The 26,194-nt window shown below is 45.2% G+C and overlaps 1 protein-coding gene across 1 annotated transcript; it reads right to left on the minus strand.

Annotated features, from left to right (window-relative positions):
• Positions 1-9,478: 9,478 nt before the first annotated feature.
• LOC125638009 (uncharacterized) lies at positions 9,479-24,887 on the minus strand. Its single transcript, XM_048853150.2, has 3 exons — positions 23,990-24,887; positions 22,999-23,400; positions 9,479-10,323 (listed from the first exon to the last, which is right to left on the minus strand). The coding sequence occupies exons 1-3, from the start codon at positions 24,570-24,572 to the stop codon at positions 9,479-9,481; spliced, it is 1,830 nt and encodes a 609-aa protein (XP_048709107.2). The 5' UTR covers positions 24,573-24,887.
• Positions 24,888-26,194: the final 1,307 nt, after the last annotated feature.

The raw sequence follows: 26,194 nt of genomic DNA on the forward strand, positions 1-26,194 counted from the left end.
TGAGTCAGCAGTGTGCCCTTGTTGCCAAGAAGGCCAATGGCATTTTGGGATGTATAAGTAGGGGCATAGCGAGCAGATCGAGGGACGTGATCGTTCCCCTCTATTCGACATTGGTGAGGCCTCATCTGGAGTACTGTGTCCAGTTTTGGGCCCCACACTACAAGAAGGATGTGCATAAATTGGAGAGAGTCCAGCGAAGGGCAACAAAAATGATTAGGGGTCTGAAACACATGACTTATGAGGAGAGGCTGAGGGAACTGGGATTGTTTAGTCTGCAGAAGAGAAGAATGTGGGGGGATTTGATAGCTGCTTTCTACTACCTTAGAGGTGGTTCCAGAGAGGATGGTTCTATACTATTCTCAGTGGTAGAAGAGGACAGGACAAGGAGTAATGGTCTCAAGTTGCAGTGGGGGGGTTTAGGTTGGATATTAGGAAAAACTTTTTCACTAGGAGGGTGGTGAAACACTGGAATGCGTTACCTAGGGAGGTGGTAGAATCTCCTTCCTTAGAAGTTTTTAAGGTCAGGCTTGACAAAGCCCTGGCTGGGATGATTTAATTGGGGATTGGTCCTGCTTTGAGCAGGGGGTTGGACTAGATGACCTCCTGAGGTCCCTTCCAACCCTGATATTCTATGATTCTATGATTCCTCTACACTCCAGGGAAAATCTGCCCTTTCCCTACAATTCCTATTGCTTATCCATGATTTTGGCATCTCCCCTCTCTACTCTGCAGCCTGCCAAAATGCCATAGCTAAAATCCTCTTCTGCTCCTACCACAGCACCCTTTGGAGTCCTTCGGTGCCTCTTTATTGCACTGCATTCAAGCTTTTGCCCTTACTTTTAAGACTTGGCACAATCACGCTGCCAACTAAATCTCCACTCGCAAACCTACTCTGCCCAAGAAACCAACACGCTTCCCAAACTTCCCTTTCTATAACGCCCTTCCTCACCTCTCACCTTTCGCTTTGCACCATCTCTAATGCTATCCCTTATTCTTCGAACAGCCACCTCCCATTATTTCTCAGCTGTTCTACTTTTAAAAACCCACTTCATCCATCGATCTTCCCTACACTGATCACTTCATCTGTGTCTGCACTTCCAACTCCTTAATGGTCTCCCAATGTTTTGCCTTGTCTCAGTTCAAGTGTAAACTCTTCAGGGCAGTGACATTGATTTATACCATGTTTTATAAAATGCCATATGCGTTTATGATGCTACATGGATAATTAACAATAAAACCCTTAGGGCCCAGAGTCAAACCAAAGACCTAGAGAACAGACCTTTTTTAGAGACCCATGCCATCCTAACCCTCATGTTTTCATTTCTTGGTTTAAACTCTCATACCATCCAATTATGAGAGAAAAAAGAATGAACAATCATATCCCCCACAAACACACCTCCTCATTACACAGCAACAAAGATGACGCATAACTGTTGATAGTGGAGGGGCACAATTTAAACATGCACTCTTATTTTGAGCCCACTTCTCACAAAAAAAGAGAAACAAATATATAAACCCTGGCAGAAATCTGGAGGGAGTCACATGACACCCCCCCCCACGTGTTCTCCCCCATGTCACTTCACCAAAATCAGTTCCTCAGAGGAAGTTTATGAACAGTATAATGTATTTCTGCAGAGAGAGAGAGAGAGAGAGAGAGAGAGAGAGAGAGAGAGGCCTGTCTATATCTTTTTAAAGGTACAAACTAAAAGAAACCCATTGTGCAGCATAGCAAGGTGGGGAGCCCTTTCACACACGGGTAAGAGCCATGGGATCACAAGAGTCTACTAAGACACCAGCTGTTCTCTCCTATCAGACAACATCAGATGGAGAAGTCCCACTCCCCTAAACCATATTAGACAGAAAATAAACAAATCAGTGATAGAAAGACCATGCCAGGGAAAAGTGCACCTCCATTTTATGGTGTGCAAAGGGGAGAGAGGTGAGCATTTGCCTTCACCCTACCTGGACGTCTGGCCCATGCAAAGCTTCTCTGCCTGTGCACACCATCTGTTCAGGGGGGCTCATTTCTCTTTTCTGATTCATCACGGGCAGTTTAAATAATAAAAGGCTGGTATATTCATTTGTTCAATGGGGGCAGCGCAATCTGCATATTATCCTACTCTGTGTGGTATCCCTTTTCCTAGATAATATGGTAAATGTTTAATCCCTTTCCTATGCCTGTGTGTGTCTCAGTCATAACCTTTTATACTTTATCATGTGTGTCATCTTCGGCGTACGATCCACAATTTGTTTGCTAGTCATTTCTCTACCAAAAAATAATATCATGGGAGTTTTGATACTGGCTCAAACCCCAAATCCCTGTAGTCTATTTTTCTGCCTGACGCAATGAACAATACTGGATGCTTTTAGAAGGTGAAATATTGCCACAGTGCACTCGTTAGTTGTGTGATCCTTTCTGACTTTCCCCCATTCCCCATTCAGTGCTTAAAGTGCGGGTGGAGAGGGACCACAAGGGGTCGCAGACCCAGCTAAAAATAATAATAATTGATCTGGGTAACTGAGGGGTGAATTTTCAAGCACTGTCTTACCAAAGCTGCAGCTCCCAGATTAGGATAGACCCACTTTTTTCAGACCACTTTCAGCACTGCCTCCACTTACCGCTCCCATTACTCACACCTCTGGATCTCACATTCTTGAGTTGAAATGTAATTACCTATATCAACTTAGTTTGTATAATCTAAATATCAGAGATCGTAAAATTATCCAGGCTACAGTATTTGACCATGCTGACCTCCTACTGCAGTGGATTCCCCAGGGGGACTATGAGGTAAGACTTCTTCTTATGCGTTCTAAATGTCCTAGCGTTTACTTTCATCAAATTCCACCTTACCTTTGGTATTATGGGCTATAAGAAAAAAGAAAGGACTGATCCATTTTAATTATATCCTTCATACCTTTGTGTGCCTCAGTTAAATCTTTCTCTATAGCTTGTGTTCTTATACCACACCCATCACCGTGATATCTTGCATGTTTAAGGTGGACTCATAAAGATATAGTTATCTTTTTTACTATCTACATCTGGCCTTTTGTTTTGGTTTTGTGCATTTTTTATGGGCAGACTGTTTAAAGAAATATGTTTTATATTTTGCTTTGAAGTGTCAAAAATTCATGGTCAGTCTGATCTCTTCCACAACTGAGTTACAAATTCATGGGCGAGCTGCCAAGATATCTCTCAGGCCTGCTCAAAGAGTATCACTTACAGATAATTGTGTGTTGTATAAAGTATTCTCAGTTTGTTTTGTGCATTGGTCTATTAAAATGTGCTTTAAGATACCGCCTTTCCCATCCATCTACACAGCTAAAACCCTCGTCCAGGCTTTCATCATCTTGCACCTCAATTACTGCAACATCCTTTTCTCTGGCCTTGACAAATGCAATATTGCTCCATTCACATCCATTCAAATACCATTTTCCTAGCCCGTTGCTGTGACCATGGGACCCCACTCTTTGCATTCCCCTGCAGACATCCCCTTTTCCATCACATCAAGCATAAGCTACTTGGATTCACTGTCAAGGCCCTTTGTAGTCAGCCTCCTACTTTATCTATTATCTCCCAGCTCCAGTCGGCCTATGGTGCCAGCCTCCATTGCCCACTTGTTAAATTTCAAACAAGCACTTTTGTTTGGCACAAGGTCAGGGGAGAAGAAGGGGGACAGATACAGGAGAGGACAGGCACAAGGGGGAGGAACACAGGCACTGGAGGGCAGCTATGAGGGGCATTTGGTCAACAGGGATAGATGACAGAAGGATTTGAGAGGGAGAAGAGACTGGGGCAAGAGGTGTTTTAGGGGAGAGAGAATGGGGGTTTGGGGGATACTGAGGTGAGTCTGGGAGAAGGAAGAGGTGAGACTAGGAGAAGGAGAGTTTTGGAGAAGTGAAAGGTGACTTGGGGGAGAGGGAGGAGACCCTGGAAGAGTTTGTGGGAAGCAGTGGAGTCTGGGGCCAGCTCTACAAGACAAACTTACATCAGTATAACTATGTCACTCAGGGGTGTGAAAAATCCACCCCCAGGAGTGACACAGTTATACCGACCTAGGCCCCCTGTGGACAACCCTATAAATGGGAGAATCTGTCCCCACACTAGGTCTCAGGCTTAGCCCCTGCACTTGCTCATTAGTGACTTCAGCTCTACTAATCCCTCAACAAAACCCAGGGCTCTCAGTTGAGTCCAATCAGCTCTGTCTTTCAATACTGGAGAAGGGAGAGGAGAAGCAGGGGAGGTGGGGTCAAATGGTGTCCAGGGTTCTTTCAACAGAGTCCACACCACCAGGTAACAATACCTATCTCCATCCTCTCTCATTTTCACTGGGATTTGGCATCCCATCCCCCTGCTTAGAAAATGAGGTTCAGTTTAGGGTGACACTCTCTATGAGCCAGGTCTTTTACAATTATTGGTTGCAAATTATCTGGACCTGTTGATCAAATATTGTCTAACTTTAGGAGCTGCTGTTTAACATCCTCCTTAGTTATTATTGGAATGGAAAGTATTTCATCATTAATCATTATTATCCTATATGAATCCATCATCTGGCTTTTTTCTAAATAGAGAACAAAAATATACATTGAACACTTGTACTTTTCCTTCATTAATATTGACAATTCTATCATTTCCATCTAATAATGGACCATTGTTAGGATTCCTTATGATCCTTATATACTTAAAGGCTCCATTTTATTGTTCCTAACTCTGGTAACCATAGATTTCTCCTTGTGTCCTTCCCTTATCAATTTTCTGCAATTCTTAGCTTCTAATTTATATTCATTGCTATCAATTTCCCCTTTCTTCCATTTTTTCTTATTTTAGAGCTGCTTTCACGTCCCCTCTAACCCATAGCTGACCTGAATGATCTTGCTGATGCTAAAAGGAGGGCTGTGCAATTCCTGACCCATAGAGAGAAAAAGCTACCCAAAATGTTGCACAGGCCCAGAAGGAGGGCTGTGGGAACCCTGAATCAAGAGTAACAAGGGCTGGACTTGAGGGCTTAAGAAATGTTGACATGCTGTAAGAGACTTAATAAATGAGGCCTCACAAAAGGGAAATTTAAGTTTCTTGATTGTGAATAAGTTTATAAGAGCCCTGTCATAAATATAAAGGGAAGGGTAAACCCCTTTGAAATCCCTCCTGGCCAGGGGAAAGCTCCTCTCACCTGTAAAGGGTTAAGAAGCTAAAGGTAACCTCGCTGGCACCTGACCAAAATGACCAATGAGGAGACAAGATACTTTCAAAAGCTGGGAGGAGGGAGAGAAACAAAGGGTCTGTGTGTCTGTCTATAGTCTGTCTTTGTCGGGGATAGACCAGGAATGGAGTCTTAGAACTTTTAGTAAGTAATCTAGCTAGGTATGTGTTAGATTATGATTTCTTTAAATGGCTGAGAAAAGAATTGTGCTGAATAGAATAACTATTTCTGTCTGTGTATCTTTTTTGTAACTTAAGGTTTTGCCTAGAGGGGTTCTCTATGTTTTTGAATCTAATTACCCTGTAAGATATCTACCATCCTGATTTTACAGGGGGGATTTCTTTATTTCTATTTACTTGTATTTTTATTAAAAGTCTTCTTGTAAGAAAACTGAATGCTTTTTCATTGTTCTCAGATCCAAGGGTTTGGGTCTGTGGTCACCTATGCAAACTGGTGAGGCTTTTTATCCAACATTTCCCAGGAAAGGGGGGTGCAAGTGTTGGGAGGATTGTTCATTGTTCTTAAGATCCAAGGGTCTGGGTCTGTAGTCACCTAGGCAAATTGGTGAGGCTTTTTACCAAACCTTGTCCAGGAAGTGGGGTACAAGGTTTTGGGAAGTATTTTGGGGGGAAAGACGCGTCCAAACAGCTCTTCCCCAGGAACCAGTATTAGTTTGGTGGTGGTAGCGGCCAATCCAAGGACGACGGGTGGAATATTTTGTACCTTGGGGAAGTTTTGACCTAAGCTGGTAAAGATAAGCTTAGGAGGTTTTTCATGCAGGTCCCCACATCTGTACCCTAGAGTTCAGAGTGGGGGAGGAACCTTGACAAGCCCAAAGGGAACTGAGGGAAGTGCAGCATAGGGCCATGTCATGCCACAAGAAGGTGCCGTGACATGGCTCCCTGTGACGCCCGCACGAATGCAAAACTTTACTTGTAACCTCAGCTACATAGGTGCACTGGCTCTGTGTGTCTGATCTGTTACTCATTCATGGGGAATACATGAGGTCAGATTTAAGGTTTTGTGTTATAATGAGAGAGGAAGAGGCTTGTCCTTGAAGATCTTGGAGGAGCAGAGATAGCAGCCTTGCTCTCAGCACACAGCTTCTCCTGCCAGTAAATCTGCTAGGGTTTGCTGGCAGGGAGAGAAAGTCTGATGAGACAAAAGAGGCTTGTCAGCCCAGCACAGCTGGCAGGAATAAGAAGCTGCTTCTGCAATCTAAAGGAGATATCTGGGGGACATTTTTGATAGAGGAGTTTATGCCAGGCAATGGATATGGGAGCAAGACGGCCCCCACAGTGCTGATCTGTGTGTAGAATATGTGGGGAACGAGGTTATTGGAAGGGTGGGTGAGACATCACAAAAGACAGAATGATGGACATGGGGAATAAATAGCAATATGGAAGATCTGAGAGGGGACAGGTATATCTCCCCATTACTGCTGCTCAGTAATGGCCCCCTCCTATATTTCCATGCTGTGTCTCTAGGGTCATGCTTCATATCAATACTCATGAGCCTTCTGTGGCTCATCAAACTGTCACTTTGCAGCCTGGGAACCATCCAGAGGTGGTTAACCAGCCAGGAAAGTTGTTTGAGGAAAAGGGTGGAAAGCTTTACTCTTCAGACAAATTTGATGGGCAACCCTACACACCCTGCTCCCACCAAAAGGACCAGCATTGAGGAGAGAGGAGGAAACTGTAACTTATTCCTGTAGGTCATTAGCAACTGGAAGGAGCTAGTGGAGCTGGCGAGCTAGATTGGCTAACTCTTGACATAGCTCTTTCAATTTTGATGAACTAAGGAACAGCTTTAAAAACATTAAATATATAAATGTGCCACCTGCATGCAGAGAGGGGGCAGTTTGGGTTTTCTCAGGGCTGTGGTCAAACACTGCTTCCCATTTTTCATTTTTTAGAAAAAGAAAATAGGCTGAGTGAGTTTAAGGTCCCACCAAAGGCAAATACTTGACACAACTTTGACTCTGGTGCCATTTGCTAAATTTGCTGTGAGCTCAGCTTTCTGAGATACTCCATTGTGATAACAGCACTGGTCCATTTCTCAGAGTCATACCTCTTAAAGTTAGGATAATTCAGACCTTCTGGGGCTCAAATACACTTGAGAACATGTTCAACATCTTGCTGCAGGATCTCACATATCCTTATGGTGTCATAGTGAATGTTGCAATGCACACAGAGTAGAAACATCCCAATGAATGTCCAAATGTTCTGGCTGGTGGTAGTTATTATTGTTGGATTGTTTTTGTGTTTTAGGGTTTTTTTAGAATAAAGTTAACAACTTCCTGATCACTTCTCTAGGAGAGAGGAGTTTACTGGAGTTTTCATTCTGGATCAGCCCATGGGCCAGATTCTGGCTCCAGCTATGGCAGTGCAAAGAGTCTCCGAAGCTGCTACACACTTTTTAGCTGAGCATTTCCATGACCGGGGTGGGGGGGAACACAAGATGGCACAATGCCAGCTTTGCTGCATCTACACCAACTCCTTCCAACACCCACAAGGGTAGGGGACTTGATGGGGTGTGGCGAGAGCGCTGCTGTACTCTTGCAATTTCCAGATGTATATGTAGTAATGATTCTGTTTGATGCCATGCACCTTTACATGTAAGATGTCTGCCTGCCTGCTAGAGGATTCCCGTTGGAGGCTCCTGCATGGTTAGGGACACACACTACTTTATATGTTTTTATTAATTGAAAATCAAAATAATCTAGACTAAAAGTGGATGCTCTGAAACATCTGTATATGGAAAAGCCATATTCCCCATCCCTTACCCCCATCATACCAAGGATCTCTGTGAATTTCACATACATTCAAGGCAATCAGATCAGCAGAAGGAAAAATCTCATACAGGTGGAACATTTGTTACATTGATTCAGTAGACAAGCTGTGACTCCAGGTGCCTAGGGTAGCTCACAATGAAAATGCCAAGGTCAGGGCAGGCTTCAGAAAGAAGAGCAGATTTTCACAAAACTGGAGGTATTAGATTCACAAACCAGTCACAAATGATGCTCCTGATCCCACACAATGGTTATCAAGAAACTAGAAAAAAGAAATAACATAGCCCCCTTTATTGCTCCCAATCAGCAAACAGGTCCAGAAAAGTGAAAAGTTACTTAAAACTCTATTCATTATACAAAACGTTCTTCTGATCCCCAAAGGGCCAGCCACATTACCAGATCAAGACTAGTTTGGATATTACCCAAAATACCATGCTGCCAGGCAATCATTTAGTATCTAAAACCAAAGGTTTATTAGAAAAGAAAAGAACAAGAAGAGAGTTGTTAGATGGTCAAAGCAATCAGATACATACATATGACTTCAGAGTCCATATATCAGGTTCTTTGCAGCCTTGGTCGGTTTGCTGATTTGTAATGTCCCTCTGGAACACATCTAAAGATTGGATGGGTCTATCAGTCCTTTGTTCAAAGCTTCAGTTTGTAGTGAATCATAGACTATTAGGGTTGGAAGAGACCTCAGGAGGTCATCTAGTCCAATCCCCTGCTCAAAGCAGGACCAACACCAACTAAATCATCCCAGTCAGGGCCTTGTCAAGCTGGGCCTTAAAAACCTCTAAAGATGGAGATTCCACCACCTCCCTAGGTAACCCATTCCAGTGCTTCAGAAGTTACTCCAGAGGTGAGAAGCACGATTGAAGATGAAATGGAGATGATGCAGCTGCCTTTTTATATTCTCTTCCATGTGGCTTATACATCTTCTGTCCCAAACACAAGCTCATAGCACATGGGCATGGAAAAGTACTTGGAGTCCCCTGTCCACAGGCATATCCCGACATGTCCTGCTGACTCATAGATGTAGCCCCTGGCTTCTCTCAAGGAGTTCATTGTACAGTTGATTCCCCTTGATGGGCTATCAAAGAGACTGGGTCGTGCTGATGTTCATCTGTCTGGGGATGTCACCCAGATACACAGCACAAGTTTGAGATATCAATGAACCATACATTTATAACTCATGATACAAAGATGATACATACATATGCACAAGCTTAGCATATTTAGCAAATCATACCGTTTCCAATGATACATTACATGGCATATTTGGTATAAGATTCATTACAATGTTGTAATATTGGTACTGATAATATAATAAAGGATGTCCCATATTCCATACAACATTACATGAGTGCCTACAACAAATAGCTTTATGAGCTACAAAACAATAAGTGCTTGACTGCTACCATCAACTACCTGTAATCATCTGTGTAGACAAGTTCATGTGATACAGTATGAATAAAAACTGCCTTTCGGTTCATACTGTATCAGTCTTGTAAAGGTTCATTTTCAAATCATAAGGATAGTTGAACATGGCAAAATCCATCTGGTACAGCTTCTTGATCTTTTGAATTTGCTCTGCGCTCAGCTTTCTGAGATATTCGAGGGTGATATCATCACTAGTACGTTTCTCTGAGTCATACTTCTTAAAGTTAGAGTAGTGCATATCCTCTGGGGCTCCAATGTTCCTGAGAACATGTTCAGAATCTTGCTCCAAGGTCTCAAACTTCCCCATAATGTCATAGTGAATGTTGCAAGGATCACAGAGTAGAAACATTGGTTTCCAGTGAATATCCAAAAGTTCTTGGTTTTTTATCAGAATAAAGTTAACAAACTCCTGGAAAGTCACCTTTTCAGTCGAATTTTTGTTTTTCCTGCACATGGCCTTGATCTCATTTGCCAAAGTGATACCATAGTATGGCTCAGAGTGCAGAAGCTTGTCTCTGTAAGCTGAAACCAACCGTTCCAGGGGATCTCTGGTGAACATCACTTTGGTGTAACTGGTCAGCAATTTCGCCCGATAGTCAGAAGGGTAAGAACTCAGCCTCTTTATCAGTGGGGTTTGGTGGATGAGATCATGGTTGACTTCATTAGCCTTTCTGCTCAGGTTCATTGTGAGGAGAAGGATGATTTTCTTCCAATTGGAGCAGCCCACCTTGGGCACCTCACAGTAGATGAACTTGTGGTTATGCTCCACAAAGATCTGTCTTGCAACCGTATGTTTCAGTTTGCTTTGTGAATGAGAAAGGTTGTTCATCAAGCAGGTGGAATTCAGTGTGTCTTTGCGATAGACTTGACTCATCAGCCAATCTTCCTTAGGAACTGGAAGAGAAGATGTGTGCAAGAAAGGAAGTTAAACTATCAGTGTAAAAAGAAAAGGAGTACTTGTGGCACCTTAGAGACTAACAATTTTATTTGAGCATAAGCTTTCATGAGCTACAGCTCACTTCATCGGATGTAAAGTAATTTTGCGGAATTCTCTTTTCATTCAGGAAATCATAGAACTCAAATTAACCCCCTGAGGAACTAAAATTGTAGCTCAGGATTAACATGAATCTCTAGTTCACTGTCACTTGTCTACACACATTATAACAGGCATGCAACACAAGCTACCGTGATTATTAAAAGGCTTGTTAGCAGGAGAACTTGGGAAATGAATGGCAGGAGGAATATTCTTAGGGAGAATCCTGCCATGCATCTTCAAACACTTAACTTCAGTGGCAAATGTGGCTTTTTGTGGCATTCTCTTCCCTACTCATGCCACAATAACTAAGAATCTGTTAGGCCAGGCCCCTCAGATATTTTATTTGTATTATTTGTACATGCACCCTCATTGTGCTACATATTTTATATGATCCAAAAAGATGGTCTCTGTTCCAAGAAACACAAAATCCTTCTATCTATATATTCTTTACTTACTCATCATTTTTGTTTGTCGCTTGTAGAATACCCCAGAAAGAAGACTTCCAAGAATGAAAATTAGGACAAGAAAAATGAACACCTTCTGAAGCACCTTGTCCACCATGTTTTCCCAGGAAGGAGAAGGATGTGGCCTTTGTGCAGGGAATCTGTCTTCCTAGCTACAAGAAAATGAGAGATAGTTTATTGTATGACTTTTGCTACAAAAATATCACATGCTACAAAGAGCATAAGAGATCAGAGAGTCAGTGAGGTGCCAGGAATGTGCTGTAAAGAGGTTATTTATTCTAACCAATGTATATCATATATGTGATATATTTTCTGTAACAAAAATACCTTATGAGCTGGTGTGCCAGGTCCAACCTCCCCTCCAGATGGCACAGGCCTACCCATTCTAAAGTAAATCTGGGCCCATGCTCCCTCACACCTGCTGTATAGTCCATGCAGTGCTGGAAAGTTCCGCATACATCTATGATGGACTTTGGCCATGTCTACACTACAAACTGTGGTCAACACACGTCAGTCGGAAAATAGCTGCTACATTTAGTGTATCACTCATGTTCATCCAGACTTGGCTGCTTGCCTCCGCACATCACCAGGAGTACTTGTGTCAAAGCAAAGTGCGGTCACCATGAGTAGGTATCCCAGGGACCATGCACCATCCTTCAGTCCAATGCCTATTGGAGAATTTTCACAATGTGTTCTGGGGCACACAAGAGTGACGCAGGAGGGACTGGAAGCAAAGGGTCAAGTTCCCAGCATGCAACTTTCTGCATCCCATAATGCCATCCCTGTCCCATAATTTTTGCACCTTTTTAAAAAAATCCCATAAACATGTACAGCTCTTATCACTGTCAGCAGTGGTGGATTAGCCACTGAGCCAAAGGGGCCCATGCCCAGGGACCCCAGCCAATTGGGGAGCCCTGGAAAAAATGGGTGCCCCCACACCCCAACCCCACTCGCCGGCAGGAGCACTGAGCAGATGGTGTGGGGCAAGCACCCATGTCCTGACCCCATTTTCCCAGAGGAAGTACAGGGAGGGAGTGGAGGGGACTGCAGGCAGAAGGGGTGGGGAGGTGCCCCCACTTGCTCTGGGCCAGAGGCCCACAAAACCCTAATCCGTCTCTGGCAGCCATCTCTGACAAAATCATGAGCCCACACAGCTCTGCACTATTGTCATGAACATTGCAAAGAGAGGACAAATGATCCTCCAGTATTTGCAGAGCTGCAGGAACTACCACAGGAAGTGCCAGAACAACATGGGACGTGACAATTTCTGTGCTGATACTTTGTAACCAATATAACAAAAAAAAAATTCAAGGTTGTTGGTGGCATTCACAGAGCAGCTGCCAGTGATGGAGAACCGCTTCTGGGTTTGAGAAAAAAATATTGGCTGGTGGGATTACTTTGTAATGCAGGTCTGGGATGATGAGCAGTGGCTGCAGGACTTTAGGAAGCACAAGGCCACATTCCTGGATCTGTGTGCTGAGCTCACCCCTGCCCTTCAGCCAGGGCCAATCAGAGGGGGGGGCCAGGAGGGCCATTTGGCCTCCACCTCAAGCTCAAAGGGGACCTCACATTTAGACACTTGTTAATTTTTTGGCATTTGATAAGTTTTGCAACTTGTTTTATGTGCAGCCCTATCGGACCAAAATGTGACACACTCTCTCTCTCGGGGGGAGGGATAACTCAGTGGTTTGAGCTTTGGCCTGCTAAACCCAGGGTTGTGAGTTCAATCCTTGAGGGGGCCATTTGTGATCAGGGCAAAAATTGGGGATTGGTCCTGCTTTGAGCAGGGGGTTGGACTAGATGACCGTCTGAGGTCCCTTCCAACCCTGGTATTCTATGATTCTCAGCTTAGAGCTGCAAATTTAAGCAAATGAGAGATGTGATTTGGTAAAAGACATAATTTTTTTTGTTAACTGATATAGATTTTGTCATATTAAAGAGTTAAAAATGTTCATAAATATTAATAAAAATATATTGGTTCTGATGGCACAAGATTAGACCGTGATGAACGTGTCCTCGCAGATCAGCTGATTATATAAACAAACCACTACTAGGGGCTGGTGCTGGATCGAGTACATGTTGAAAGATAGAGAATTGTTACATTTTAGTGTCTTTATAGTTTTATGTCTAGTTGACTAAGGAATTATTTATGTGTGAGAATTCCTCATTATTATCTTCATATGGTAGCTAAAAGAGGTAACGGGTTGGTTGGTTGAGCCCTAGCTTGGTAGCGTGGCCATCATCATAGGCTTTCATAGTCTATAGGCCCAGATTCAAAGTGAAAATTTGTGAGGACAGTCTTGTACAGTGAGTTTCGTAAGGACACACATTTTAAATTTTTGGACATTATCCCTCTGTCTGTATCTGTGTCTGCGTTTACTATATATATGTTATCCCTTTGTCTTCAGCTCAGCCTGTTATATTATACCTTACATGCTTGAGTTTTGGTTCAGTGATAAGGACCTGTATGACTGTTTCATTTTGTGTTCTTAATTAGTATTCCTTCATTTTAAGTCTTTTCAACATTTGTGTACCATTCAGCATTTGTGTACATGTTTACAGTAGAAGATTTCAAGTGTAGATAAGCTACTTATTTACAGCAGAATATTTCAAGTGTGGATAGGCTACATATTGACCAGATAGATCACTATGAAGAGGAGATCTGAAAGTGGTGCAAGCAAGAGACATCAAAAACAACTGAGTGAAGCAGCAGCTAAGAGCTCAAAGCCAGTAACTTCATTTCTCAAACCACTCAGACATACACCTTACCCAGCAAACAATGCTACAGATAATGAAAACTCCACAACTGCAACAGGTGATATTTCAATGCCAATACCTGAACATGAGGACAGTAGTCAAGAAGGAGATGTGCCAACAGTAACAGATGCAGCAGAAGATCCTGTGTACGATTAAGAAACTCAACAGCAACAGGAAGATGTAGATCTTAAGCAGCAAGAGCAATTCATGAGTTCTACAGGTTTGACTGTGACTGACATTGGAATTCTTGACAAGAGCAATGCTGCCAAAATGCAATCTTTTCTTCAAATTAGTTGTTTTGAAATTCCAAGTAACATTCCATAAGATGCTAATAATCATGCTTTCCCTGCTTGTCTGCTGACGAAAACTCTTCCAAATGGTCAGACCTACATAAGAGACTGGTTATACTGGAGTACGGAAAAACAATATCTGTACTGTGCACCCTGCTTCATTTTGAACAAAAGTGCTGCAAATGCATCACTTCTCTCTGATCAATCAGGATGGAGCATCAACAGAGGTTGGAGGAAGTTGAAAGACTGAATACCATCAGATGAGAATTGAAAGTCACACAAAGAAAACAATGTTGCATGGAAATCAGCCAGGGCAGCATCAGCTGAAAGTTCAGTTGAGAATTTACTCTTGACTGAACTCTCTACAGAAACTCTTCAGTGCATCCTGAATGCCATCCTTTTTCTTTCTGAGCAGGGATTGGCTTTCTTTGGTTCCAGTCAACGTATTGGTGATCGTTCAAATGGAAACTTTCTAGGCATCGTTGAGCTCCTCAGCAGATATGACCCACTTTTATCACAGCATGTTAAACATGTTCAAGAATCACAGGAGAGTCAAAAGCTCTCCTGTCAAGTCCATTCTCTCTCCACACACATAAAAAATGAGTTTATTGAGCTATCTGGGTCATTCATACAAACAACAATTCTTGATGAGATTCGAAATGCCAAGTATTTTTCAATCATTCAAACAGCCACTCCAGACTGTTCTCACAAGGAACAGACTACTACGGTTATTCAATATGTTAAGATTGTACACAGTTCAAAATTTTCTATTGAAGAAAGGTTTATTGTGTTTGATAATTTCACGAGAAAAACTGGAAAAGAAATTGCTGCTTGAGTACGAGCAATTCTAGAAGGTTTTAAGGTCAGGAAGGAATTTTCCTCCAGGGCAGATTGGAAGAGGCCCTGGAGGTTTTTCGCCTTCCTCTGTAGCATGGGGCATGGGTCACTTGCTGGAGGATTCTCTGCTCCTTGAGGTCTTTAAACCATGATTTGAGGACTTCAATAGCTCAGACATAGGTGAGAGGTTTTTCGCAGGAGTGGTGAGTGAGATTTTGTGGCCTGCTTTGTGCAGGAGGTCAGACTAGATGATCATAATGGTCCCTTCTGACCTTAATATCTATGAATCTATGAATCTATGAAGTTAGAGTTTCAAGTCTGCATTGGTCAAGCCTATCAAAATGGATCTAATATGGCTGGGAAGTACAAAGGTATACAAGCAGTTCTGCTTGAGCATAATTCAAACTGTATTTTCTCCAGCTGTGGAAACCACACACTAAACCTTGTAGGTGTTGACTGTGCTGAATCCTGCAAAGAGGCAATTACTTACTTTGGAACTGTTCAGCAAATGTACAATCTCTTCAGTAACAGTCCACAAAGGTGGGAAATTCTGAAGCAATATCTTCCTGTTTCACTGCTGGGGAAGTCCAAAACTAGATGGTCTGCATGGATTCAACCAGTTGCGCAGCATTTGAATTCAGTGAGAAAGGCTTTAAATGAGCCTGAATCTCTCAATCTCACTGCACAAGCTCAAACTGAACTTCAGTCTTTTCAGAAGCACATGTCCAAATCTGAGTGCATTCTGATGTCATCTTCGTGGATGAAGCTACTTACAATGATCCACCAAACTAATCTGGTAATTGAGGCACGCAATTCTACACTTGATGTTGAGAGGAATAACATTGGAAGTCTTACCAATGACATTCAACAGATTCGTGAACAATGGGATGCAATCCTGGCTGAGTCCAAATTAGCAGCACAGAATATTGGCATTTCATCTGAGTTCTCCACCAATCACAATTTACCTACTGAATTCAATGCCGAGCAGCATTATAGGGTCAATGTCTTCCCTGTCATCCACTCTATTCAGTCAGGTCTTACACATCGATTTGACTCACTGCGACTAATTTGTACCCTTTTTGGGTTTCTTTGGCAGTTCGACAGACTTATGCTCAAATAAATTGGTTAGTCTCTAAGGTGCCACAAGTACTCCTTTTCTTTTTGAGTAATGAAGATCTACTTTCTGCAGCTGAACAATACAACAAAAACAATCTCAAAAGATCTCAGTGATAAGGTCATCTTCCTCAAACGAATATAGTCCAGAAACTTTAAATTGGATTGCAAGCCAAAAGAATTGCTTCAAGGTATACTCAAACTTGGACTCTCTGGGGTGTTTCCTAATATCACAATTGCATTGCGTATTTTTGTCAGTTTGCCTGCATCAGTAGCTTCAGGTGAAAGCACCTTCAATGTATTGAAGCAGGTAAAGAACTATCACTGTTCAACTATGGGACAAGAACATTTGAATGGGCTCGCCATGCTTAATATCAACTGAGACATTGCATGAAAGCTAGATTTTTCCTCAATAATTAGTGCATTTGCACAGAAAAAGGCTAAAAAAGCATTTGTTAAATAAAAAAAATATTCAAATTATGTCGCACTGTTTTTGGTGCCTTATTTTGTTTTCATGTGTCATCATTTTTTATTTTTATTATGGCGAGGGACCTCAAAAGCTAGAAGTGGCCCGGGCCTCTCTGGACCTCTGAGAGGGCTTGCCTCCAGCATGGCCAAGCAGAACGAGAGCTGCACTCACAGCGAAGAAGTGAGTGATGATCGCACAGTGGCTGCTTCCAGCGCTGCATTGCTGTCAGTCAGTGGGAAATCCTTTTGGTGTTGGAAAAGCCACAGTGGGAGGCCATTGTCACAAAACTGTGCAGGGCCATGAATTGTATCCTGCTACGCGAGACTGTGGCTCTCTGCAATGTGCAGGACAATGCAGGACAATGTCATAGATTTGCAGCTAAGTGGTTCCCAAACTGCAGTAGAGCGAAAGATCATCTGCACGTCCCTATTTTGGCACCAGCCCACCTTGTCAGAGAGTAAATCAACACAAAGGGCTACTTTTCTGTGGTTATGCAAGTGTGGGTGGAGCACCAGGGATGCTTCACTGGTATCAACGTTGCCTGGTCAAGGAGGGTGCATGACGGTCGCAGCTTGAAGAACATAAGACTTTTCAGGAAACTGCAAGCGGGGACCATTTTTCCTGCCTGGAGGATTACCTTTGGTGATATTGAAATGCCAGTAGTGATCCTGAGGGACCCAAGGTACTTCTTGCTCTCTTGACTCATGAAACAGTACACACATGGACTGCACATGAAGCCCCCCCACCATTTCGGGAGGCTAGCCACTTGCCTTGCCCCTTCTGCCTGAGGCCTGCCCCTACCCTACCCCTTCCACCCAAAGCCCTGACCCCACTCCACCCCCGTTCTCGCTCACTGGGGTCAGAGGATCACCAAACTCCCCACCACCCACTCGCCCAAGTTGCCCTGAGGAGCCCCGAGCCCCGGCCAGCTGGCTGGGGCCAAGCCTCGCCCGCCCCGAGGAGCTCTGAGCCCTGCTGCGGCCTAGCCCCAGGGCCATGGCAGTGAGCATTAGCAGAGATTTGGGGAGGCTTAACCTCCCCAAGCCTCCATTACATGCTGCCCATGAGCACACTGGCTACCTTGACAGCTCAAGGCTTTGCAGGGGAAGAACGACAGTTGAATCTGCTTTCGGGAGAGTGAAGGGATGGTGGCAGTGTTTACTCACTAGATTAGATCTCAGTAAGAAAAATATCCTAATGGTTATAGCTGCCTCTTGTGTCCTGCATAATCTCTGTGAGGCAAAGGGTGAAAAGTTGCTGCCAGGGTGGATGGGGAGCAGCTGTCTGCTGGCTTTGGACAGACTCAAGGGCCACTGGAAGAGTTCTGCGTGGAAGTAGTGGCTGAGCGAGGCCTTGGAAGAGCACTTCAATGGTCTTCCCGGTAATGTGCCATGCTGGACTGTGCTTTATCTGGCCCTGAAGCATTGGGCGTTGCTAGGAATCGTGTAGTGCTTGGTGTACATTTATGACTATCACACTGTCTTTTAGTGAACCTAAGGATTATGCAGTGCTGTGGGGCATGGATCAGCGTTCAAATCGCAATTCCTGTCAGTACCCAGCGTGGGCCGGAGGAGCGAATGGTCCAGTGAACGGACCAAATTCAACAATGAATCCTGGCCACGCCACCTGAGGCACATTGTACATACGCTAAGAAGAAGATGTGGTGCTCACTGTAGATTTATAATTATTACCCTGTTTTTCACTACACCGATGAGTTCTGTGAACCTGTATGATTACCAGTATTGGGTGCTTTGGCATTCTGCAGTATAGAAGATGCTCATGAGTAGCAACATATCAGTGCCCCTTCGCTATGTTGCTCCAAAGCAGCTGTGGCTATGGTACGGAGTGCTGTCTGACTGAAGGCATATGAAGAGTTAAGAGTGTTTCAGAAGGGGTGGGGAAGCCACATTGTGGAGGGGGAAGTGGAGGGTGGGGGAACCCCAAGTTTGGGGAGGAATGAGGCAAGGTAACCATGAATTTGGCAGGGGAGCCCCCAGTTAGCAAAACAGCTGAGCAAGCCTGGGTGCTGGGGATAGGCTGAGGATGCTCTAGCTAGCAGGGATGGGTAGCTGGGGAGAGCACCATGTACAGCCTGCAACCATATCCCCCCTTAGTCTCCTCTTTTCCAAGCGGAAAAGTCCTAGCCTCTTCAATCTCTCCTCATATGGGACCCGTTCCAAACCCCTAATCATTTTAGTTGCCCTTTTCTGAACCTTTTCTAATGCCAGTATATCCTTTTCAAGATGAGGGGATCACATCTGTACGCAGTATTCAAGATGTGGGCGTACCATGGATTTATATAAGGGCAATAAGATATTCTGCGTCTTATTCTCTATCCCTTTTTTAATGATTCCTAACATCCCATTTGCTTTTTTGACGCCCGCTGCACACTGCGTGGACGTCTTCAGAGAACTATCCACGATGACTCCAGTGGGGTCTCTTATGGGATTATCCCGTGCCTCATAATCAAAATGCTTCCTTTCAACAGCGTTCAATGCAGTTTTGCAAACCTGTGAATCAAATTTGCTTTTTGTTTGCTTAAGAACTTGGCTCAAAAAAAAAGAAAGTGCATCCTTGAATGCTCTGCATGCCTCACAGTCTGTATACTACAATACCTTTCCATAGCAGATGTGTGTGGGTCTCGTTCTTGGCTGCATAAGACAGCTGGCAATAAGATAAAGTATGGATTGGCTGAGGTCTTTGGTCTCTCTTTTAACCTTTTGCCTCACTGCATGTTCTATTATCCTTGCATTGCGCAGCCTGTTGACTTCTTCTATGGGTATGTCTACACTACGAAATTAGGTCGAATTTATAGAAGTCGGTTTTTTAGAAATCGGTTTTATATATTCGAGTGTGTGTGTCCCCACAGAAAATGCTCTAAGTGCATTAAGTGCATTAACTCGGCGGAGCGCTTCCACAGTACCGAGGCAAGCGTCGACTTCCGGAGCGTTGCACTGTGGGTAGCTATCCCACAGTTCCCGCAGTCTCCGCTGCCCATTGGAATTCTGGGTTGAGATCCCAATGCCTGATGGGGCTAAAACATTGTCGCGGGTGGTTCTGGGTACATATCGTCAGCCCCCCGTTCCCTCCCTCCCCCCGTGAAAGCAAGGGCAGACAATCATTTCGCGCCTTTTTTCCTGAGTTACCTGTGCAGACGCCATACCATGGCAAGCATGGAGCCCGCTCAGGTAACCGTCACCCTATGTCTCCTGGGTGCTGGCAGACGTGGTACGGCATTGCTACACAGTAGCAGCAACCCCTTGCCTTGTGGCAGCAGACGGTACAGTACGACTGGTAGCCGTCATTGTCATGTCTGAGGTGCTCCTGGTCGCCTCTGTGAGGTCGATCAGGAGCGCCTGGGCAGACATGGGCACAGGGACTAAATTTGGAGTGACTTGACCAGGTCATTCTCTTTAGTCCTGCAGTCAGTCCTATTGAACCGTCTTATGGTGAGCGGGCAGGCGATACGGACTGCTAGCAGTCATACTGTACCATCTTCTGCCGAGCAGCCATGAGATGTGGATGGCATGCAGTCCTTCTGCACCGTCTGCTGCCAGCCAAAGATGTAAAAGATAGATGGAGTGGATCAAAACAAGAAATAGACCAGATTTGTTTTGTACTCATTTGCTTCCCCCCCTCCCCTGTCTAGGGGACTCATTCTTCTAGATCACACTGCAGTCACTTACAGAGAAGGTGCAGCGAGGTAAATCTAGCCATGTATCAATCAGAGGCCAGGCTAACCTTCTTGTTCCAATAAGGACAATAACTTAGGTGCGCCATTTCTTATTGGAACCCTCCGTGAAGTCCTGCCTGAAATACTCCTTGATGTAAAGCCACCCCCTTTGTTGATTTTAGCTCCCTGAAGCCAACCCTGTAAGCGCCCCTCCCAGCATCAGAGCAATGGCAAACAATCGGGCATCTGAGAGTGCTGTCCAGAGCAGTCACAATGGAGCACTCTGATGGGGCTAAAACATTGTCGCGGGTGGTTCTGGGTACGTGTCGTCAGGCCCCCGTTCCCTCCCTCCCTCCGTGAAAGCAAGGGCAGACAATCATTTTGCGCCTTTTTTCCTGAGTTACCTGTGCAGACGCCATACCACAGCAAGCATGGAGCCCGCTCAGGTAACCGTCACCCTATGTCTCCTGGGTGCTGGCAGACGCGGTACGGCTTTGCTGCACAGTAGCAGCAACCCATTGCCTTCTGGCAGCAGACGGTGCAATACGATTGGTAGTCGTCCTCGTCGTGTCCGAGGTGCTCCTGGCCACGTCGGCTGGGAGCGCCTGGGCAGACATGGGCGCAGGGACTAAATTTGGAGTGACTTGACCAGGTCATTCTCTTTAGTCCTGCAGTCAGTCCTATTGAACCGTCTTATGGTGAGCGGGCAGGCGATACGGACTGCTAGCAGTCGTATTGCACCATCTTCTGCCATGCAGGCAAGAGATGGGGATGGCTAGCAGTCGTACTGTACCATCTTCTGCCGAGCAGCCATGAGATGTGGATGGCATGCAGTCCTTCTGCACCGTCTGCTGCCAGCCAAAGATGTAAAAGATAGATGGAGTGGGTCAAAACAAGAAATAGACCAGATTTGTTTTGTACTCATTTGCCTCCTCCCCTGTCTAGGGGACTCATTCCTCTAGGTCACACTGCAGTCACTCACAGAGAAGGTGCAGCGAGGTAAATCTAGCCATGTATCAATCAGAGGCCAGGCTAACCTCCTTGTTCCAATAACAACGATAACTTAGGTGCACCATTTCTTATTGGAACCCTCCGTGCAGTCCTGCCTGAAATACTCCTTGATGTACAGGCACACCCTTTGTTGATTTTAGCTCCCTGAAGCCAACCGTGTCGTCAGTCGCCCCTCCCTCCGTCAGAGCAACGGCAGACAATCGTTCCGCGCCTTTTTTCTGTGCGGACGCCATACCAAGGCAAGCATGGAGGCCGCTCAGCTCACTTTGGCAATTAGGAGCACATTAACCACCACACGCATTATCCAGCAGTATATGCAGCACCAGAACCTGGCAACGCGATACCAGGCGAGGAGGCGACGTCAGCGCGGTCCCGTGAGTGATCAGGACATGGACACAGATTTCTCTGAAAGCATGGGCCCTGCCAATGCATGCATCATGGTGCTAATGGGGCAGGTTCATGCTGTGGAACGCCGATTCTGGGCTCGGGAAACAAGCACAGACTGGTGGGACCGCATAGTGTTGCAGGTCTGGGACGATTCCCAGTGGCTGCGAAACATTCGCATGCGTAAGGGCACTTTCATGGAACTTTGTGACTTGCTTTCCCCTGCCCTGAGGCGCATGAATACCAAGATGAGAGCAGCCCTCACAGTTGAGAAGCGAGTGGCGATAGCCCTGTGGAAGCTTGCAACGCTAGACAGCTACCGGTCAGTTGGGAATCAATTTGGAGTGGGCAAATCTACTGTGGGGGCTGCTGTGATGCAAGTAGCCCACGCAATCAAAGATCTGCTGATATCAAGGGTAGTGACCCTGGGAAATGTGCAGGTCATAGTGGATGGCTTTGCTGCAATGGGATTCCCTAACTGTGGTGGGGCTATAGACGGAACCCATATCCCTATCTTGGCACCAGAGCACCAAGCCGCCGAGTACATAAACCGCAAGGGGTACTTTTCGATAGTGCTGCAAGCTCTGGTGGCTCACAAGGGACATTTCACCAACATCAACGTGGGATGGCCGGGAAAGGTGCATGACGCTCGCATCTTCAGGAACTCTGGTCTGTTTCAAAAGCTGCAGGAAGGGACTTTCTTCCCAGACCAGAAAATAACTGTTGGGGATGTTATTGAAATGCCTATATGTATCCTTGGGGACCCAGCCTACCCCTTAATGCCATGGCTCATGAAGCCGTACACAGGCAGCCTGGACAGTGGTCAGGAGCTGTTCAACTACAGGCTGAGCAAGTGCAGAATGGTGGTAGAATGTGCATTTGGACGTTTAAAGGCGCGCTGGCGCAGTTTACTGACTCGCTTAGACCTCAGTGAAACCAATATTCCCACTGTTATTACTGCTTGCTGTGTGCTCCACAATATCTGTGAGAGTAAGGGGGAGACGTTTATGGCGGGGTGGGAGGTTGAGGCAAATCGCCTGGCTGCTGGTTACGCGCAGCCAGACACCAGGGCGGTTAGAAGAGCACAGGAGGGCGCGGTACGCATCAGAGAAGCTTTGAAAACCAGTTTCATGACTGGCCAGGCTACGGTGTGAAAGTTCTGTTTGTTTCTCCTTGATGAAACCCCCCACCCCTTGGTTCACTCTACTTCCCTGTAAGCTAACCACCTGCCCCTCCTCCCTTCAATCACCGCTTGCAGAGGCAATAAAGTCATTGTTGCTTCACATTCATGCATTCGTTATTCATTCATCACACAAATAGGGGGATGACTACCAAGGTAGCCCAGGAGGGGTGGTGGAGGAGGGAAGGAAAATGCCACACAGCACTTTAAGCACAGCACTTTAAAAGTTTACAACTTTAAAATTTATTGAATGACAGCCTTCTTTTTTTTGGGCAATCCTCTGTGGTGGAGTGGCTGGTTGGCCGGAGGCCCCCCCACCGCGTTCTTGGGCGTCTGGGTGTGGAGGCTATGGAACTTGGGGAGGAGGGCGGTTGGTTACACAGGGGCTGTAGTGGCAGTCTGTGCTCCAGCTGCCTTTGCTGCAGCTCAACCATACACTGGAGCATACTGGTTTGGTCCTGCAGCAGCCTCAGCATTGAATCCTGCCTCCTCTCATCACGCTGCCGCCACATTAGAGCTTCAGCCCTGTCTTCAGCCCGCCACTTACTCTCTTCAGCCCGCCACCTCTCCTCCCGGTCATTTTGTGCTTTCCTGCACTCTGACATTATTTGCCTCCACGCATTCGTCTGTGCTCTGTCAGTGTGGGAGGACAGCATGAGCTCGGAGAACATTTCATCGCGAGTGCGTTTTTTTTTCTTTCTAAGCTTCACTAGCCTCAGGGAAGGAGAAGATCCTGTGATCATTGAAACACATGCAGCTGGTGGAGAAAAAAAAAAGGGACAGCGGTATTTAAAAAGACACATTTTATAAAACAGTGGCTACACTCTTTCAGGGTAAACCTTGCTGTTAACATTACATACATAGCACATGTGCTTTCGTTACAAGGTCGCATTTTGCCTCCTCCCACCGCGTGACTGCCCCCTCAACCTTCTCCCCTCCCTGTGGCTAACAGCGGGGAACATTTCTGTTTAGCCACAGGCAAACAGCCCAGCAGGAATGGGCTCCTCTGAGTGTCCCCTGAAGAAAAGCACTCTATTTCAACCAGGTGACCATGAATTATATCTCACTCTCCTGAGGATAACACAGAGAGATAAAGAATGGATTTTGGTTGAATGCCAGCAAACATACACTGCAATGCTTTGTTCTACAGTGATTCCCGAGTACGTGTTACTGGCCTGGAGTGGTAAAGTGTCCTACCATGAAGGACGAAATAAGGCTGCCCTCCCCAGAAACCTTTTGCAAAGGCTTTAGGACTACATCTAGGAGAACCGCAAATGCCAGGGCAAAGTAATCCTTTCACATGCTTGCTTTTAAACCATGTATAGCATTTTAAAAGGTACACTCACCAGAGGTCCCTTCTCCGCCTGCTGGGTCCAGGAGGCAGCCTTGGGTGGGTTTGGGGGGTACTGGCTCCAGGTCTAGGGTGAGAAACAGTTCCTGGCTGTCGGGAAAACCGGTTTCTCCACTTGCTTGCTGTGAGCTATCTACAACCTCCTCCTCCTCATCATCTTCTTCGTTCCCAAAACCTACTTCCGTATTGCCTCCATCTCCATTGAAGGAGTCAAACAACACGGCTGGGGTAGTGGTGGCTGAACCCCCTAAAATGGCATGCAGCTCATCATAGAAGCGGCATGTTTGGGGCTCTGACCCAGAGCGGCTGTTCGCCTCTCTGGTTTTCTGGTAGGCTTGCCTCAGCTCCTTCAGTTTCACGCGGCACTGCTTCGGGTCCCTGTTATGGCCTCTGTCCTTCATGCCCTGGGAGATTTTCAGAAAGGTTTTGGCATTTCGAAAACTGGAACAGAGTTCTGATAGCACGGATTCCTCTCCCCAAACAGCGATCAGATCCCGTACCTCCCGTTCGGTCCATGCTGGAGCTCTTTTGCGATTCTGGGACTCCATCATGGTCACCTGTGCTGATGAGCTCTGCATGGTCACCTGCAGCTTGCCACGCTGGCCAAACAGGAAATGAGATTCAAAAGTTCGCGGTTCTTTTCCTGTCTACCTGGCCAGTGCATCTGAGTTGAGAGCGCTGTCCAGAGCGGTCAGAATGGAGCACTCTGGGATAGCTCCCGGAGGCCAATACCATCGAATTGTGTCCACAGTACCCCAAATTCGAGCCGGCAACGTCGATTTAAGCGCTAATCCACTTGTCAGGGGTGGAGTAAGGAAATCGATTTTAAGAGCCCTTTAAGTCGAAATAAAGGGCTTCATTGTGTGGACGGGTGCAGGTTTAAATCGATTTAACGCTGCTAAATTCGACCTAAAGTCCTAGTGTAGACCAGGGCTAAAACAAGGACCTGATTTAAAGACCACTGAAATCAATGTGAGAGTTTTCAATGACTCTGTGGGGTTTGAATCATGCCCCAAAATCCCCAATATTTGTTGTTCTCTTTTTAAAAAATATAATTTCACTCTTTGTAATAATTAAAAGGAACAAGACATGAAAAAGAGCCCTTCATAAAAGTTACAGTATTGAGACTTCAGCAACAGATTCATTATAACTCATTCTTATGTACTGTCTGATGTACTTAGTTTCAGATCAGTTTGGGATTGATAACTGTTTGGTAATACATGGCAGCTTGAATGTACAAATTCAAAGAAGCTTGTGTGGAAGTGTATTATTGCATTCATTTTGGTTCCCAACTCCCATCTGTTCCTTTGAAAACCTCCTCTGTGATCAATATATATTATAACTCCAAGATAGTTTGCCATGTTAATACACCTACAGAAGGATGAAATATGGGTGCACATTTACAAATAAAATTTGTTAAATTCTAGCAGTGACCTCAAAATGAAATGGTACAATTCCTGCACACTGCTGCTTTGATTGCAGCCATTTAGTGATCTCTCAGTCAATCATAGGGGATCTCACTTGAAACGGGCTTTATGGGTCTGATCCAGTGGCCACTGAACCTAGTGGAATGTCTCCCATTGACTTCACTTGTCTTTAGATCAGGCCCTGAGTCAAGACCACTCTGAGGAACTCTGCAAGGAGCAGCTCCAGCCATGGCTGTATTTTAATTCATTTAGCAGCCATATTAGTGTGTTCCAGAGGATTCCCAGTGTCAGTCAAGCTAGACAGAGGGAAATCAGGACTCATATAATGAACTAGTGGGGTTGCACCAAAAGTCCGAGATGTCTCATTGTGACCAAGACAAATTCCAAAGGACAGGACGCCACACTGAGCACTGAATCCAGAGCATTAATCTTTTTTATTCCGTTTCTTGTATACACATAACAATAAGGTCATTTCTGCTAGAAGTGGGAAGGTGCAAATTGTCTTTGTGCAGAAATTGGCTATATTTTAATGCTTCTTGTAGTCACAGCCACTGTGAATGATATTGTTCTCTGTTGTTACAGTGTGATTAAAAAGAAAGCAGGGGAAAGTGGAGTCACAGGGACAAATTCACTGGCACTCATATCACTCTGTAAAAGTTTGGAGTGACCAGACACACCCTCGTGTAACCTTTTCTCCCCTTTGCATGTGTTCTAAAGGTGGGTAATGGAAAAATTCATTGGCTGCACATCATTTCAGCCTATTTAGTTCTCAT

The sequence above is a fragment of the Caretta caretta genome, chromosome 6 (assembly GCF_965140235.1).
Source record: "Caretta caretta isolate rCarCar2 chromosome 6, rCarCar1.hap1, whole genome shotgun sequence".
Lineage (NCBI taxonomy): Eukaryota > Metazoa > Chordata > Testudines > Cheloniidae > Caretta > Caretta caretta.